Source organism: Pongo abelii, chromosome 7 (assembly GCF_028885655.2).
Source record: "Pongo abelii isolate AG06213 chromosome 7, NHGRI_mPonAbe1-v2.0_pri, whole genome shotgun sequence".
Lineage (NCBI taxonomy): Eukaryota > Metazoa > Chordata > Mammalia > Primates > Hominidae > Pongo > Pongo abelii.
The window spans coordinates 118,526,199-118,544,962 of NC_071992.2; the positions used below are offsets into that span (position 1 = coordinate 118,526,199).

Here is an 18,764-nt window from a genome sequence, read left to right on the forward strand (position 1 = left end):
GCTAGAGCTAGAAGGGCATGGAGAAAGGCGTGGGCAGCACCTGCCTTCACCTGCACCAAGTTCAACAAACATACAGTCATAGCTATGGCTAGTCCCCAGAGCACACACAGGGCAAGGATGTTAGTGGCCAGCCCCATGCACCCCGATGAGCTGTGCTCGCTTGGGAGACCCATCCTCCTTGAAGGTGAGTGAAATCTCAACATGAGTACGATTCTGAGAGTAGCTGTGTAACTCTGAGGAGGGTCTCTGGAGACCATGACTGTGTGCAGTTCACATGGTAACCAGAAGACTATGACATACTTCAGAAGGTGGTGAGGTCATAGAACACAAGCTTTAAAGTAAGTGAATCATGTGTGCCTCATTTATTTTTAAAAGCAACTTCTGAGAAGGGCTTAGAACAAATTTTTTCCCTGAGTGCCATTTCCCAAAGGTACTCACAGAACAATAAGGTGTGACCACAATGGCTGCACTGAGTTGTCTCTTGGACAGTGTCAGAAGGGACATAAAGAAGGTGGACAGAGAACTAAGGCAACTGAGATGCATCGACGAATTTAGCACACGGTGCCTGTGCGACTTGTATATGCACCCCTATTGCTGCTGTGACTTGCACCCATATCCGTACTGCTTGTGCTATTCCAAGCGATCACGCTCTTGTGGCCTGTGTGACCTCTACCCATGTTGCCTGTGTGATTATAAGCTTTACTGTCTGCGACCATCTCTCAGAAGTTTGGAGAGGAAAGCCATCAGAGCCATAGAAGATGAGAAGCGAGAGCTTGCCAAGTAAAATAACATTTTTAGATTTTTACAGTCGGTATATTAGCCTTATAAGTTGGAATAAGGAAAAATATGTGACAATCAATACTTGAACAAAGATTAAAAGGGTTGAGGATAATGACCCTGGTGACTTAGGAAAGATTTAAGGAAAGAAGAGTAAATGAGTCCATGATGGGAATTGTAGGGTTCTCAAAAGACAATGTAATGATGTCGATTGGCAAGGTCGTTAGTGGTTTATAGCAAGAATGCCAGTATGATAAATAATGCGGCTTTAATGAAGGGAAGAAACAGGGGGTGTCATTAAAAAGCCATTGGAAGCAGCAAACTAAACATTTTTCCTGGTTATGAGTAAAGTGATTTGAGTATATTTAGACTTACAGAAATGACTACAGGAGAAGTAATAATAATTGATCAAATCCTTAATGTGTGCCAGAGGCTTTACAAGCAGGAGAGCAAATTGAACAATGAGGCATTGCCTTGGTTTTGTGGGAATATCATCCTCCTATCCCCCTACTCCAGACAAAGATTTACCTTGTATCTGGAATTAGGTCTATCATGTTGGCCTCCCCTCTAACTCTAGCAAAGGTCTTGCAAATAAACTATGGGACTGAGTTGTAGCTTTCAGGATAGACTTGAAAGGCTTTTTAATTGAATTGGGTAATTAAAAGGAGTCAGTTTTTAAAAAAAATTTTGTTTTAGATTGTATTTTCTTTTTGCCTGGAGAAACCTTTCCTTTTCTAACTTTTTACATATGCCATTTAGTCTGTTACTGTTGATGAAAAAGATGGTTGAAAGTGCTGTCCCTGGTTAAAAAAATAATACATTCATGCACTGGAATAAAAAGTAAATATAGAAAGGATTGATGAAGCATCTTACATATTGATGTATTAAGTCAAACAAGCAAAGTGCAGAAAAACTGATAGATGACAGATAGATAGATAGATAGATAGATAGAGTCTCTTGACAACAGTGACAGTGACGTTTCTTTGGAAAAAGCAATAGGAGGCCGGGTGCAGTGGCTCATGCCAGTAATCCCAGCACTTTGGGAGGTGGAGGAGGGCAGATCACCTGAGGTCAAGAGTTCGAGACCAGCCTGGCTAACATGGTGAAACCCCATCTCTACTAAATACAAAAAAAAAAAATTAGCCAAGCGTAGTGGCAGGTGCCTATAATCCCAGCTACTTGTGAGGCTGAGGCAGGAGAATCACTTGAACCCAGGAGGCAGAGGTTGCAGTGAGCCAAGATTGCACTACTACACTCCAGCCTGGGTGACGAAGTGAGACTGTCTCAAAAAAAAAAAAAAAAAGGATAATTATTGTCTTGGTCACCAGCCACCAATGGTCAGGAATGAACCTCGCTCATAGCCTGGGAGCTTTCACCTGTCAATTCATCTATACTCTTTGAACCAATGTTTGTTTTTATTTATTAGGGTATCAATTACATAAATTGCTCACACTGTGAGGCAGGGGCTCTTTTTAAAATATTTGGTCCAAGTTAAGTTTTCCTTGTGAGCAGATCAGTATCCACTCTCCTCCTACTTTTGGATACTTGAATACCCTTGTCCAGGTCTTTCCAGCCTCTGTCTTCTGGCTTCTCTCCTATCCCCAGACTCTACCGATTAAAATCCCTCTCTGTCCTGTGCCATCTACTCTCTTTATGCCTCTTTTAGAAGACTTGTTTCTCGGCGTGCAGTAGAAACAGCTTCAAGCTTAATTCTCGGCAGTGTAGTTTAGGCAAGAGGTAATGTTTTCTCCGGTTTGTGATGCTCTTCCTGACAGCGTCTGGGTCTTTGCCTATTTTTTCTGTGCCTGCGGGCAATATGTGAAGCTGATGATATCTTTACATTAATTTCTGGATCTCGGAAATGATAACTCCAAGTCCATTGTAGAAATGACCTCAGGCTTGTCCTCTTTATCTCTTCCAATTCACACCACCTTGTGAAATTTCTATGCTGTATTTCTGACAACTTCACATTTCACTCTCCAGAACGGCTTAGTGTCACTTGCAAACCTAAATATTCAATTTTCCTGAATATGGGTGAAAATGTTAAACCCTGATTCTAGCCTCAGTCCCAGAAGGCCCCCAATGTAGTATTTTTTCTTCTAGTGCAATGCCTTTTATTCTTATCTCTAAGCTAGCGCCTGATCCGTGACTAAATAGACGCAGAAATATCATGTTGATTCAATTTTTTTAAACAATCTTTGGTGTGAAAGCTTGCCCAAGGCTTTTTGAGTTTAGAATTCATATTCATATGACCTTCCTCCCCTTTAAAGAATGCGGGAGGGTTGGTTAGTTATGACACATCCTTTCAGATGGCAGGCTGTGTTGTCCAGAAGGTTCTTTGCCCAATATGAAGTAAAGACTCTCTAGTCTATAGTTGCCTTGGCCCCCTTGAAACTGTTTTTCTGTGTCAGAGTCAATCTGCTGTGTCTCTGGGTCCTCCTTTAATAACTGGTAAAAAGCCCCAGCCAACAATTTCTTAATTGATCCCACCGATTTCTTGAGCACTCCTGACTATATGTTATTTGATTGATGCGTGTGTGTGGTGTTTTCTTAGACTGGGCATAGAAAATCCAATCCAAGCTGGGTGCAGTGGTTCACGCCTGTAATCTCAGCACTTTGGGAGGCTGTAATAGGAGAATTGCTCAAGTCCAGGAGTTCGGGACCAGCCTGAGCAACACAGGGAGACCCCTATCTCTATAAAAATTAAAATAAAAAAATTAACCAAGTGTGGTGGCACATGCTTGTGGTCCCCAGTACTCAGGAGGCTGAGGTGGGAGGATTGCTTGAGCCTGGGAGGTCAGGACTGTGGTAAGCCATGATTATGCCACTGCACTCCAGCCTGGGCAATAGAAAGAGACCCTGTTTCAAAATAAATAAATAAATAAATAAAATAAATAAATAAATAAAAGAAAATCCAATCCATTTCCATTCTTTATTGGGCAGCCGCTTCAGAAGACACCATGTTGGCAGTGTCTTCCTTAGTAGAGACCCAAGTAAGCACCTTTGTTTCTGTAGCTTCTTTGATATCCTCTTTTCCTCCCCAAGAGGCAGGCAGTGCCCCTGTCTCTTCCTCCTTCTTCTGGATTTAGAGGGGCTGAGGGTACTGCATTGGTTTCCTCTGTGGGAAGCTGTGCCACCAGCCTGATTTAAGTTGTGCCCGATTCACCACCACATTTCATGGGCTTTCCCTGCCCTCTGTCTTAGAGCTGGAGAAACAAAACCCAGGCCCTCCTCAATCCTGCCCTAGGAGTTTATTATCTAATTCATGGGTGCCCCATGTGGCCAGGACACCAGGCAGTCCTCGTGAGCAAATGAACCTTGATTTACAGCTGTACTCTTTACCGGTACCTAGAAACGAATCCTGAGACCGTGTTTCTGTCCACGTACCCAACTGTCTGTGGTTGGCACGAATCTCAGTGAAAAATTCCCTTGAAATCCCCACACCAGGGGCACTCTCAAAACTTCAAAAACCTGCCTCCTCATTTCTTGGTTCCCCCTTCATGCTTTGAGGATGAGGTTTTCACTGAATCCACTCTTGCTTGGTGAGGCTGATGACAGTCAGGCCTCATGGTGAGCTCTTTGTGGATTTAGAGGTGACTTGCCCAGGTCTAAGCCCTCAGAGAAAACTTTCTAGTCTCTCTCATTCTCTGACCCAGAGGTCGGAGTATAAGTGAGCCCTATGGGGCTTTCTGGCTGGTGAAAGGCTGGCTCTTCCACTCCCACTGAGGGGAGCTCTCCCTTGTTAACCTCTGTGTCCTCTGCAGAAGTGGAAGTGAGTCGGGCCCTTGGCTGCCTCTCATCATAGACTCTTCACATCCATAGTTCTCAGAACTCAGTCACCCCTTGGCTGTGGGGTAAGAGTCTCTCCCCATCTAGGCCAAATGCATTGGTATGATTTGGTTTGACCTTGTTGTTTAATGATATAAGACTTAAAGCTTCAGATTTAGGGCAAGTCCATGTAAGGTGGGGCCTGGTGCAGCTTGATAAAGAAGACTTACACTTTATTTAGTGAAATTGTTCCTAGCACTTCATGTTCATTTAAGCCTTGTAACATGGGTGACATGTTGGGTGATATTATCTTGGACATCTTACAGACAATGAAACAGATTCAGGGGCCATGTTCTTGATCACTAGGTGGTGGCAGAGCCAAGACTTGAAGCCGTGTGTGCCCAAGTCTGGAATCCATGAGCTTAATCTCTGGTCAGTAGTTCTCAAAGTGTGGCCCCTGAAGCTGATTAGTAGCATTACCTGCAGCATGTTAGAACTGCAGATTCTCAGCTCCACCCTAGCTAGACCTGCTAGCTCTGAAACCTCTGAAACTCTAGGGGTGGAATCCAGCCACCTGTGTTTTTGTTGTTGTTGTTGTTGTTTTGTTTTGTTTTTTTTTTGAGATGGAGTCTTGCTCTGTCGCCCAAGCTGGAGTACAGTGGTGTGATCTCGGCTCACTGCAACTTCTGCCTCCTGGGTTCAAGCGATTCTACTGCCTCGGCCTAATCAGCTGATTCTCCAAGCCCGGCTAATCAGCCACCTGTGTTTTAACAAACCCTGCAGGAGAGTCAGATGCACCTGTGCCACGCTGCCTGGCTCCCTGCTGAGTGACATTGTCCTCAGTATCAACCCAAAAGCCTGGAGAAGAGAGAAAAGGCTGGAAAATAAAAGAAAAGGAGAAGAAAGGAAAAGAGAAGGAAAAAGATGTGTTGGAAAGACAGGGATCAAGTTTAAATGGGTCTTTGGGATGGGGCTAAATTCAGGAGAAAAAGCAAAGTACTCCAATGAAGCCTAGAGGAAGGCCTGCCCCACCTGGTTCCCTGGTAGAGGTAGACATTTTTCACATCTTCATTACTTTATTCATGACCGGGTTGAATCTGATTTATATCTTTGAGAAGATGGCTGGGTATGCAGCTGATCATTGCTGTGGGCAGCATGTTTCATATTCGGGAGTTTGGTTGTACATCCGGGTGAAATTTAGCATTAGTAGGGAGGAGAGGAGGCTGCACAGAGCAGCAGACACAGGCCCTGGCTGGCTGCTAGCTTTCCCCAGCTTTCCTAAGAGGCTTCTGCAAAGGAGCTGATTTCCCTATGTTTATTGAGGCTAAGCTTCGCCCCCATGATAACAAGTATAGGAGGCAAACTCCCTTTGGCCAGAACCCCATAGAGCCATGGAAAATTCCAGGTGGGTTGATGGAGACATCACCAGGCAGGAGTCAAATTGCAAGTTCAGAGTTGAGTCTGATGAGTAAAATGTGGCTTCTGCAGTTTCCCCTAAACCAACACATCTTCCCTGATAACCACTGACTTAGAAGCAAGAAGAAAAAGAAGTATGATCTGGCCAAGTCTTTTTGGGTGACTTCCTGAAGACATTTGTGAGACCCTTGCAAACTGTCGCAGAGCCACAGGAGCCAAAGTGACCAGAATAGAGGAAAAAAAGGAACCCAAGCAACAAAATACATGAAATTGTGCCCTGGGACCCAGGTTACTTAGAGATGAATCTGGGCGCTGACTTGGGCTTATAGACCTGGCTCCCAGATCCAGCTTCTGTGGATGTCAAGAGGGCTTTGCCAAAACCAGCTGTGGCCATAGCCAGGGCCACTAGCAAGGACTCCTAGTTGGGGCCCTTGGCCCTCCTTTAGGAGGCCCAGCTGCATCGTCCTGGTGGGATTTGATGTTTCTCATCTCATATGAGAAGATCTGAGCTGAACAGGAGAAGTTTGATTCTCAGACCGTGCACACACCGTGGGAGAGTCTTGAAAGGCCCAGAGAGTGCCCATCTTGCTCTGTGCTTCCCCTTGGCCTTGGCTGCTCTGGCTTTAAGCCTGTAATCTATCCAGAGAGGGTACCATGCCTGGAGTTTGGGCTGGTTCCCTGCATCTTTGTGAGCTATTTTCTGCCCATCCAGCATGATAGAGTGCTCGTTCTCCTGCTTACCTCACAAAGATAAAGATTTCAAAGAGTTCAGAAGTCTCCTACTTCTCCTTAGTGTGGCATAGGGTATCCTGGCACACCCAGGCAAGAAAGACAATCATGCCCCATGCCACCCCCAGGTTCCATGGGGCCAGAGGTAGAAATGGGGCTGAGGCCGGGTGCGGTGGCTCACGCCTGTAATCCCAGCACTTTGGGAGACTGAAGTGGGCAGATCACAAGGTCAGGAGATCGAGACCATCCTGGCTAACACGGTGAAACACCTTCTCTACTAAAAATACAAAAAATAATTAGCCGGGCGTGGTGGCAGGCGCCTGTACTCCCAGCTACTCAGGAGGCTGAGGCAGGAGAATGGCGTGAACCCGGGAGGCGGAGCTTGCAGTGAGCCGAGATCGCGCCACTGCACTCCAGCCTGGGCGACAGAGCGAGACTCTGTCTCAAAAAAAAAAAAAAGAAAAAAGAAAAAAAAGAAATGGGACTGAATACAGTCCTCTCGGTGTATTACACAAGTTGTTTCTGTTTGCTTCAGTGTCTTCTGGGACTGAGTTCTATTTGATCATTTTATAATTAGCCACTAAGAGTCTTGATTTGTAACTTTCAGTACAAGGGTAGTGAACACTCAAACTGTTAATCTAATCATGTTAGGGCTCAAGTGGAAAATACAGATAAAAATCAGTACGTATAGCATGATTTCATAAGAACACATACAAAACTCTCCCTCTACATGTATATAGAACTACACACACACACACACACACACACACACTCACATAAAGTCAAACACCAAAATGCTAAGAGTTATATGAGACTATAGGTATTTTTAAAATAGTCCATATGTTTACTTATCTGTATTTTGACTTTTACAATGAACTTGTATAACTTATGTAACAAAAAGAAGTAACTGCATAAACAAAATTTAACATACAAAAGTGATATAGTGATAATTACATCTGCATCACAGTTATTATTGTAAAGATTAAATGAAATATGCCTTTAACATGCGTAGCACCTTCCACAGCACATTGCAAAAAAAAAAAAAAAAAAAAAAGACAAAACCTTAACATCCTATGTGCCGAGTATTATTGCAAATATTTTCTTGCATTAACTAATTTAAGCCTCACAACAACCCAGTGATGTAGGCTATTTTTATTGCCCCAGTTTTACAGATGAGGAAACTGAGGCACAGAGAAGTAAGTTATCCACATGGCAGAGCCAAGCTTTAAGCCTAGATACTCCAGTTCCAGAGTCTGTTCTTAGGCACTTTGTTTTACTACCTCTTGACGGATCATAACTGATCAATTAGTGTGAGCTGCTGTTGTTATTTTTATTAAGGATTTACACAATAGAATTACCGAATAGCAACAAGGTAGCTCTATAGGAACCATGGTAGCTCTGCAGTGAGGACAGAGGAGAGCCCTAACATGTAGCATTTTCCAATTTCCGTGGTGTAAATATCCTCATCATGACTATGATTGATTTCAAGCTATCAGCGTGCAGTACTAATTGGGGAGTCCGGAAGAGATGTGCACGATCAGCTCTTGCTAGCTGATGCGATCCTGATTCAGGACACCACTGACAGGTTGTTCTGTATCTGATCAACACGGCCCCACCCAGCTGACTGCATTTCTGCTGGTGCTAGCTGTCCAGAGGCTAGAGTGACTTCCCAGCCTGGAGGAGCCAGGCCCTGCTGGGCAGAGCCAGGCCAGGGCTCTCCTGCCATCATTGTTTGATTGAGCTTTCAGGCTGTCTCTGTGCAATTGCCAGAGGTAGCACCTGTCCTATGAACCAGTAGGGCTGGGTTCTAAAGCTGACAGCCATCTCTAAAATGCAGATTTTAAATGGTATCTTATTAGTTATATCCCATTTTTAATCTATATAAATATAAAATATAATTTTTATATAATTTAATTATAGTTATATACACAATTTAATTACAGTAATAATAATGAGAGTAGTAATAATTAAGCAGGATTTATAATGTACCAAGCACAGTGCTAAGTAAAATATCATAATCTCATCTAATCCTCCAATAGTCCTGTATGATGCAGGCATTATTATTATTATTATTATCTCCATTTTGCAGATGAGGACACTGAGGTACAGAGGGGTTAAGGAACCTACCCAAGGATCCATAATAAGAGGAGGAGCTGGTATTTAAATATGAGAGAAAGATTTGGAAGGGCAGGCATCATGCATTCATCGTTAACAGCGGTGTACTTGCGGGGCAGTGTGATTCGCATGAGTGGACTCACACTTTTTACTTCATGCATTTGTGTAAAGTTTATTTTCACAATGGCTAGTATTAACTTTGGCTATTTCAAAAGCTAGAAATCAAAATATTGCTTCTCAAGCTGTGTCTGGATTCTGAGGTCTGAGCTCCCTCCTACCCTATCCCTTTTCTCAATTCCAGACTGAGAAGAACAACAAATAGAATTCTGGCTTCCTCCTGCTGTAGCAGTAACATTTTAGGATCGGTGAATGTATGCGGTTTTGAACCTGATCAAGTCAAAGTTCGAGTGAAGGATGGAAAGGTATGTGTGTCGGCTGAGCGGGAGAACAGGTACGACTGCCTCGGATCGAAAAAGTACAGCTACATGAACATCTGCAAAGAGTTCAGCTTGCCGCCCTGTGTGGATGAGAAGGATGTAACATACTCCTACGGGCTCGGCAGTTGTGTCAAGATCGAGTCTCCTTGCTACCCTTGCACTTCTCCTTGCAACCCCTGCAACCCCTGCAACCCGTGCAGCCCCTGCAACCCCTGCAGCCCCTGCAGCCCATGTGACCCTTGCAACCCGTGTTATCCCTGTGGAAGCCGATTTTCCTGTAGGAAGATGATTTTGTAAAGTGCGCATAGGAACCCATTACTTAATAGAAGTCAGTTACTCCAGCCAGGCAGCTCTCCCAATGTTTCTCCTCTCCTTCCCATGGCCCCTGTTGTTCAAGTACGTAGGAAACTGAATACATAACTGCAATCTGCTGGTGTTGTGTGAAAGTCTTTTGGTTAAACCCACTGCAGGAGCCCTGCAGAGTTAGCGAACACTGGAATAATTAATGGATGGGAATAGAAGGAAGATATGGTGAGATCCACCCTCCCATTCCCTCCTCCATACTCAACTACCTCCAAACTCCAGGAGAAGACACTCTTCTGGTGGGCATCCCCAGACATTGTTTTCCAGATGATCCAGTGAAATGGCCTAGCCCAAAAACCAAATGGTCAAAGCAGAAACAGATTAGTTAGAGTTGAAGGCAAACACTTTTTCAAAGCTACTGCAGTAGGGAGTCCTGGAAAGAGACTCCTCAAGCACAGTGGGGTTGTGGTTTTACTGGACAATGATCAGAATACAAAAACTACGGGGTGGTAGGTAGGATGAGGGGCATGTTTGCTGGCCAAGGCGGGGTGGCCATACAGCTTGTCATTTTTCAACGTTCTTGTGGTTTGGGGGATTGGCCAGCTCTGGTTAGTATATGGATGCCAAACAAAACATTAAAAAAAAAAAAGCATAAACAAACCAGCTTTGTTTTGCAACCTGCTTGAGATTTATTACAACTATGTCTTTTTCTGTTTTTTTCTTTCTTTTTTTTTTTTTTTAGACAGAGTCTTGCTCTGTCCTCCAGACTGGAGTGCAGTGGTGCAATCCCAGCTTACTACAACTTCTGCCTCCCGGGTTCAAGCGATTCTTCTGCCTCAGCCTCCTGAGTAGCTGGGATTACAGGCGTGCAGCACCATGTGTGGCTAATTTTTGTGTATTTTTAGTAGAGACACGGTTTCACCCTGTTGGCCAGGCTGGTCTCGAACTCCTGACCTCAGGGGATCCACTGCTTCAGCCTCCCAAAGTGTTGGGATTACAGGTATGGGCCACCGTGCCCGGCCTCTTTTCTTTTCTTTTAAACGGGGCCTTGCTCTGTCATGAAGGCTGGAGTCCAGTGGTGCAATCATGGCTTACTGCAGCCTTGATCTCCTGGGCTCCAATGATCCTCCCACCTCAGCCTCCTGTGTAGTTGAGACTACAGGTGCATGTTACCAAGGCAGGCTAAGTTTTGTATTTTTGGTGGAGACAAGATTTTGCCGTGTTGCCCAAGCAGGTCTTAAACTCCTAAGCTCAAGAAATCCATTCGCTTTGGCCTCGCAAAATGCTGGGATTACAGGTGTGAGTCATTGAACCTGGCCTGTCTCCTTTCCTTAATTTCTGAAACTGCTTTTAGACACAGAAGTTCAATTCAAAGTTCAGGAGTGGAAAAGTACAGCTTTCACAAAATGATAGCGTAAGTCACCTGAACTTGGACCTGCCTGGAGGACACAGCCCATGAGCCATTCTTTATTACCAGGATTGAAATAAGTGTAAAGAAAGTACGAGATGATGGGGAAGAATCAGAATGAGGATGCTAGCTGGTTTCAAACCTGACTCTCAGAAGGAACATAAAACCCTCCAGTTTGCACAGTAAGTCTCTTCATGAGTTTCAGCTGCATGTGGGTGAAGGCAGTAGTTCTCAGCATTGGCTGCACATGCGGATCACTGGGAGTGCTTTAAAAATATGGATGCCAAACAAAACATAAAAAAAAAAGCTAAACTGAAACTAAAAACTAGAAAAGGCAAAAATTAAAACAAAATACAGATGTCTATGTCATTTCTCCAGATAATCTAATGTAATAGACTTGAGATGCAACCTGGGCATCGTGACTTTTAAAAGCTTCCCGAGTGATTTAAGAGTGCAGCTGAGGTTGAGAAGCTCTGGATGGGATATTAAAGCTATCCTAGCCTTTTATTTTAAAAGCTTCCTTTAGGCCAGGCACGGTGGCTCTCCTCTATAATCCCAGCACTTTGGGAGGCTGAGGTGAGAAGACCGCTTGAGCCCAGGAGCTCGAGACCAGTCTGGGCAACATAGAAAGACCTCATCTCTACTAAAAATTTATTATTTTTTTTAAATTTTTTGAGATGGAGTTTTGCTCTGTTGCTCAACCTGGAGTGTAGTGGCGCAGTCTCAGCTCACTGCAACCTCCGTTTCCCAGGTTCAAGTGATTCTCTTGCCTCAGACTCCTAAGTAGCTGGGATTACAGGCATGCGCCACCACGCCCAGCTAATTTTTAGTATTTTTAGAACAGATGGGGTTTCACCATGTTGACCAGGCTGGTCTCGAACTCCTGACCTCATGATCCACCCGCCTTGGCTTCCCAAAGTGCTAGGTGGCCCAAAGGCGTGAGCCACTGCACCTGTCCTCTACTAAAAATTAAAAAAAACAGTTAGGTGTGATGGCGCATGCTTGTGGTCCTAGCTACTTGAGAGGCTGAGGCAGGAGGATCACCTGAAGCCTAGGATATCGAGGATGCAGTGAGCTATGATCATGCTACTGCACTCCCGCTTGGGCAACAGAGCAAGACCTTGTCTCAAAACAAACAAACAAAAATTCACAGACAAAAAGCTTCTTTCAAGTTCAAGGCTGAAGAATATTGATGGTGGTAACAGACATATTTTGCTTCCAATTAAGGGACGTAATGGCCCTCTAAAAGAAGTGGTGAATAAAACATATTGAACATTTCAAAAATTTACCTGTATAAGTATCTTGCCATGTTTTGAATATATGTTTATAAATATTCTATTTTCTAAGGTATAAATTTTTGGAAAATGATTTTGAAGAAATTTCACCCTCGAGAGTCAATGGGATGTCATTGGGGTCTTTTGGCAGCCACCAGTGCTTCTTAAATGTGGAAAATAAACACTAAAAAACATATTTTTACAAACCTGAAGCACTTATCGATAATTTTATTGTGTCTTATATAAAGCCACTGAGGTCCTAACCCATTGGATAAGCAGGAACTTCTGTCCTCTGGTGGGCGCCATTCCAGGACACTGTTAGGAACAGTTCATTCTTTGATTCACTCACACACTGACCCACCCTCCTTTCTGTTGGTCCTGCAGCTCATCCATTCATCCATCAATGTGCAGCCAGACTTTATCATTTTGAATGCCAGATACTGTGCTCTGCAACAGGGATGGAGAGAGAAACACCCTTTTCACAAATGCCTCACATTAGACTCAAGGAGGAATGCTATAAAGGGGCTTAGGGTAGAGCGGGGAGACAGCCAAAGAAACTGAATGTACAAGAGCTAGAGAGGACAAAGGGACCTTCCAGACTGGCCCTGGGCATTCCCAGCGTTTATTGTCGACATCCCTGTCTCGAAGGAAGCTTCAGGTAAGCCTGAGTCTGGCCTGCAGGGAATTGGTGGCCTTGGTCTGCTCACCACCCCTATAGGGAAAGACTTGCTAAAAAGACAAGGATGTATCTACTGAGTCCACTGCTCTGAGTAATTCACAGTGCCAGGAGCTTCTATATTTTAAGGCAAGACTAAGCTCTGTGATATACTTGTCAGCGCACTTGACAGTGTGGGATCAAGAAGTAAATCATACAGTGTGGGAGTGAAGTGCCCTCCAATCTCAGAGAAAGTGCGGAGAGGTGAAGCAGGCCTGGGTGGGAGGCAGAGCTTGGCTGTGGGCCCTGTCTGAGGCCTGCAGGAAAGGCACAGAGCAGGACTTAGTCCATGAACTAACTGGGTTCCTGAGGATGGGGAGGAAGTTGATACAAAGGAGAAGAAAGAAGAAACATTTGCTGTTTTCAAAATTGTCCTTGCCTGGTCAGATGAACCCCAGGGCTTGGACAGCTCTGCTGTGGCCTTTAATGCAATTTTGTAGGTCAGGGTCCAGCCGTAAACACCTGACTCCATCTACCTGGGTGGGAGGTGGGAATGGGGGTGACTCTTGAAGGTGCAGAAGTGAGAAATTGGCCCACATGGGAACTGAAAGACGAGAGGCTCTGAGCTGCTTCACTGCCCCGCACATGTGTGATGAATGAACATATAAATTAGGCAAATGTGCCACCTTCTAATAAACATGCTTGGTAATACTGTAGAACTAAGAGCAATGAAGATAATTACACTTCTTTATTATTATTATTATTTTTGAGACAGGGTCTTGCTCCATCACCCAGGCTGAAGTGCAGTGGCATAATCTTGGCTCACTGCAGTCGCAAATTCCGGGCTCAAGCAATCCTCCCACCTCAGCCTCCTGAGTAGCTGGGACTACAGGCACATACCACCATGCCTGGCAAATTTTATGTATTTTTTTTATAGATATGGGGTCTCGATATATTGCCCAGGCTGTTCTCAAACTCCTGGCTTCAAGTGATCCGCCTGCTTCAGTCTCTCAAAGTGCTGGGATTACACCTGTGAGCCACCACACCTGGTCTGATCATTACAATTCTTAGTGTTCATGGAATATATTTTAGAGCTAAAGAGCTATTTCACTGGATTATGAATTTAAAATTTCTCGGGTATGGGACTGGGGAGAATCCATACCCAATGACTATCTTGTATTATTTGATTTCTTTTAAAGCTCATGTAGTGGATTATTTTATAAAATGATATTATTGGGCCAGGCGTTGTGGCTCACGCCTGTAATCCCAGCACTTTGGGAGGCTGAGGTGGGTGGATCACCTGAAGTCAGGAGTTCGAGACCAGCCTGGCCAACTCGGTGAAACACCGTCTCTGCTAAAGATACAAAAATTAGCTAGGTGTGGTGGTGGGTGCCTGTAATCCCAGCTACTTGGGAGGCTGAGGCAGAATCTTTTGAACTTGGGAGGCAGAGGTTGCAGTGAGCCAAGATCACAGCATTGCACTCCAGCCTGGGCCACAAGAGTGAGACTTCATCTCAAAAAAAAAAAAAAAAAAAGAAGAAGGAAATAAAATGATATTATTAAAGATCCTCAGGTGACTGTTCTTCAGTCATTGTAAAATAGTTTTATTCAGTGAATTCTTCATGTCCCCAGAACTAATGGAATAAGTAAGTTTTAAAATTATTTCAACTTCTCTTCCTTGCACAAAAATTCCTTCTTTTTCTGTCTCTATCTCTGTCCCTCTCTGTTTCTTTCTTTGTCTCTCTTTGTCTTCCTCTCCCATTCAAGTGTCTATGAGTGTCACAGGTTGGAAAAGTTTGGGACACTCTCATTTAGCTCTTTGGCTGAGGACATTATGCTAAAAGTTAAGCTAAAATGGATACTGAAACCAGAAGACTGTGGGTTTGTAAAACAAGTAAAAGGAGAGGGTGTTGCTGGGTGACCCAGATGAATTCCAGTAAAGTTTGTAGGGTTTTTGGCCTTTACATAGTGCAATTGTCAACCAAGGCCTGGATGAGTCACACGGTTTGTGATCCTGGGTGGAAGATGGACTCAGAATGTATCCTCAGGGAGCAACTGCTTTTATTACTATCCTGGAAGCACTTCCTTCCCCTCTGGAGCTGCAGTAAGTATTTGTTCTTGTCCCTAAAGGTATAAAACAAAAACAAAACACACCCCTTGCTTAGGCCTCTGGATCCTGATGAGTGTAGAGCATTTGACAATCAGACTTGAATACCCCTCTCCCTGAGCCACATCAAGACCTGGGACTTTTAGCCACACAAACGTCAGCAACGTGGTGGATGTAAACCTTGCCTTGGACAGATGACAAAGGTGATGATTCCAGGCCCTCAAGTGTGCCTCAGAGAATGTGTCAGTGACAGGAAGAGTCCTGGAGCCAAGACACCAGGCAGGGTGCTTGAAATCCAGCAGTCACTGTTCTTGGGCAACTGGTCCACCATTTAGAAGCTCTTGCAGTCAGCGGGTCACCTTTCTCTTCGCACAGTACAGAGTACCCGCAAGGGGATGAGATAACCCCAGGTGGTTGAAATAACTTCTGCTTTTAGTGGGATGGGGGCCACCAAGCATCAGAATACCTAGAATTTCCAGTCTGAAAGGCTCAGAGGGAAGATAGCCCTTCTTTTCAACTCAAATTTTAGTGATAACTGCATTTTTATTCACCAAACTAAGGAAAAGTGGTCTCAAAAGAGTTTTACTCTGGTTTGTGAATTTAAGGGTGGGAGCTGTAAACTATTTTGTTATGCTCATGAATTCTGTAGGTCAGAAATTCAGATGGGACATGGCAGGGATGCTTGGTCTTCCTCATCTGGGAAGATCCGAATGGCTGGAATCTTCGGGAGGCTTCTTCATTCCCTGACACCTGGGCTGGAATGACTCCAGGGCTGAGCTGGGCTGAGCTGAGCTGAGCTGACACTGTCCTCTGGTTTGTGATTTTAGATGAAAAGTCTTAACAGTGGTGTAGAAAACATCATACTTTATTATACACACAGCTGTTTTTATTGAAAACAACATAACATCAAAAGAATCACAATATTTAGCATTTAAAATGTTCCCCTAATAGAACATTTGGGATTAATACTGCTTTAGAAGGAATATGGTCCCCACGTCTGTGGAAACAACTACAGTGAGACACACTTCAATAACTTTTCTTCATTTTTTTTTTCCAATTATATTTCTGTTTTTGTTTTTTGTTTTTGAGACAGAGTTTCCCTCTTGTCACCCAGGCTGGAGTGCAATAGCACGATCTCAGCTCACTGCAACCTCTACCTCCTGGGTTCAAGTGATTCTTCTGCCTCAGCCTCCCGAGTAGCTGGGGTTACAGGCATGCACCACTATGCCTGGCTAATTTTTGTATTTTTAGTAGAGACAGGGTTTTGCCGTGTTGGCCAGGCTGGTCTTGAACTCCTCACCTCGGGTGATCTGCCCACCTCGGCCTCCCAAAGTGCTGGGATTACAGGCATAAGCCACTGCACCTGGCCTTATTTCTGGTTATTAAAACCATTTTAATTGAAATGAATCAAGGCTTAGTGCTGGTATATAAATATCAAGAGCGTGTATTCCAGATTCTCTGGGACAGCCCAGATTTCTAATGAGCATCTCTTGGTTTGGGAATGGGAGGATGTGGTCCCCTCATGTTTCCTGTGTGTGGTCAGGGTCCCCTAGCGAGGTGTTTAGGAGCTAGCACAGATCCTTCAGATTACACGAGAGACGGCAACAGAAATAAGGGTACAGGGACAAAAAAGGTGATTGAGACAAACATCTTGGAGAGCCATGCGAAGGTGGCAGGAAAGCACGAGGCCAGGATTTGTCAGAGTAAAACTACTTGATCGTAGATTAGGCGATGATCCTGGAACAGGAAGTTGGTTTTCTTGAGTCAGCAGCTTAGTCACCTTCCGGTATCATCAGTGTCAAATGGGTTTTAGCCTTCAGGGACTGGCCCTGGGCTTTGGAGGTAGAACCCCATGTGGTTGGAATAACTTCTGCTCTTAGTGGGATGGGGGCCACTAAGTGGGGTGGTTCTACTGCCTAGGAAGGGGGTGGATTCTAGAAGTGTGTACCATAGAGTTCATTTGTGGGTGAAGCCTCTATTCCTTCTTCATGTGAACCCACGTGAGGACTTACTCTGTGCTGGGCAGCCTGCAAGAAGCCGGGCAGGATGCAGAATGGTCATGACCAGAAATCTTCGGGTTTTAGGAGTTTTTAATCTAGTGTGGAAGATAGACATATAAACTGATAAGTGGCCAGGGGCAGTGGCTCATGTCTGTAATCCCAGCACTTTGGGAGGCTGAGGCAGGAAGATCACTTGAGGTCAGGAGTTTGAGACCAGCCTGGCCAACATGGTGAAACTCTGTCTCTACTAAAAATACAAAAATCAGTTAAGCGTGGTGCTGCTTGCCTATAATCCTAGCTACTTGGGAGGCTGAGGCGTGAGAATTGTTTGAACCCAGGAGGCGGAGGTTGCAGTGAGCTGAGATCGTGCCACTGCACTCCAGCCTGGATGACAGAGTGAGACCCTGTTTCAAAAAAAATAAAAATTAAAAAATAAACTGATAAGTGACAGTGCCACCTTATCAAGGATACCTATTGAGATAGAACCAAGCACTGAGGGGCACAGGAAGGCAGAGCCACTAATCATGGGGTGACAGGAGTGACTCAGGCCATATTGTGTGGGTCACACACAAGTCCTTTCTATGCCTTCTTCTCCCCTCAGTGAACAAATGAGGGAAATAACAAGAACTTGCTCCCCAGGTCTTGGGGGGTTTAATTCTCCTGGGAAGTAAGGTGAGTGAGGGTCTTCTGAGAAGCCCCCTTGTCCTTCAAGGCTCCCTTTGCATCTCTCCCTATGTTCTCCGCTTAGGGACCTGTCAGAGTCCAGGCAGGAAACAGAGGACGTTCCACTGGGATTCTGACAGGCTTTAATGAAGTGGCTTTACAGAAGCGAGGGTGGCTCCACGTGAGTAACAAGGGATGCTGTGCACACAGCAGCTACCAGCAGAGGGAAGCTGTCCTTGCACTGGGCCTAGAGAGGAGGGAAATAATGGTGTTACTGGTACCCAGGAAAAAGCTGGAGCCCTGGACCCAGGGCTGCTTCACAGGAGGAGCTGGGCTGTAGATGGATGCTGCTGCTGCCAGAAGGACAGGCCAGCGGGTGGGGAGCGAGAGGAATAAATATTCCCACCTCTCTTTGCTCCCAAACTCCAACTCGCCCATAGTGCATCCCCCTTGGCCAGCTCCAGTGGGATACCCAAAGGCAAGGGACTCTGGTGATGCAATTCACGGGGTTAGCTACCCGGGACCACAGCAGAGCAGAGGAGAACTTGAAGTGGACTTTTAGGGTTAATGGAAAATAATCAGCTTTCTTTCTCTCTTTCTTCCTTTCATTTCTTTCCTCCTCTCCTCTCCCCTCCCCTCCCCTCCTTTCCTCTCCTCTCCTCTCCTCTCCCCTCCTCTCCCCTCCCCTCCCCTCCTCCCCCTTCGCTCTTTCTTTCTTCTTTCTTTTTCTTTCTCTTTCCTTTTTTCTTCCTCCCTCCTTCCCTTTCTTCCTTCTTTCTTCCTCCCTCCCTCCATTTCTCTCTTCCTTCCTTGCTTCTTTCACTCTTTTCTTTCCTTTCTTCCTCCTTATCTGCTTTTCTGCTTGCCCACAGGCCATCATGCCAGGCATTAAGGAATCAGGCATCAAAAGCCAGACCTGCTCCCCAACTTTATGGTGCTTATGGTCTAGCAGGGAGAGAAATACAGAGCACACAAATAAAGGGGTGCAGGAATGGGACGGATGGGCTCAAGGAAACAACTCTGGGGTCTGATTTTTCTTTTCCAAAGTCAGGCCACATAGCTCCTTACTCCTAGAACTGCAGTGTCCAAAGATCCCATGAAAACCCTCACTC

General features: G+C 44.9%; 1 protein-coding gene across 1 annotated transcript; it reads left to right on the forward strand.

Annotated features, from left to right (window-relative positions):
• The first annotated feature begins 322 nt into the window (after positions 1 to 322).
• ODF1 (outer dense fiber of sperm tails 1) lies at positions 323 to 9,673 on the forward strand. The gene is made up of 2 exons (XM_002819336.6): positions 323 to 780; positions 9,107 to 9,673. Exons 1-2 carry the CDS (start codon positions 461 to 463, stop codon positions 9,537 to 9,539), a joined length of 753 nt encoding a protein of 250 aa, XP_002819382.1. The 5' UTR covers positions 323 to 460; the 3' UTR covers positions 9,540 to 9,673.
• Positions 9,674 to 18,764: the final 9,091 nt, after the last annotated feature.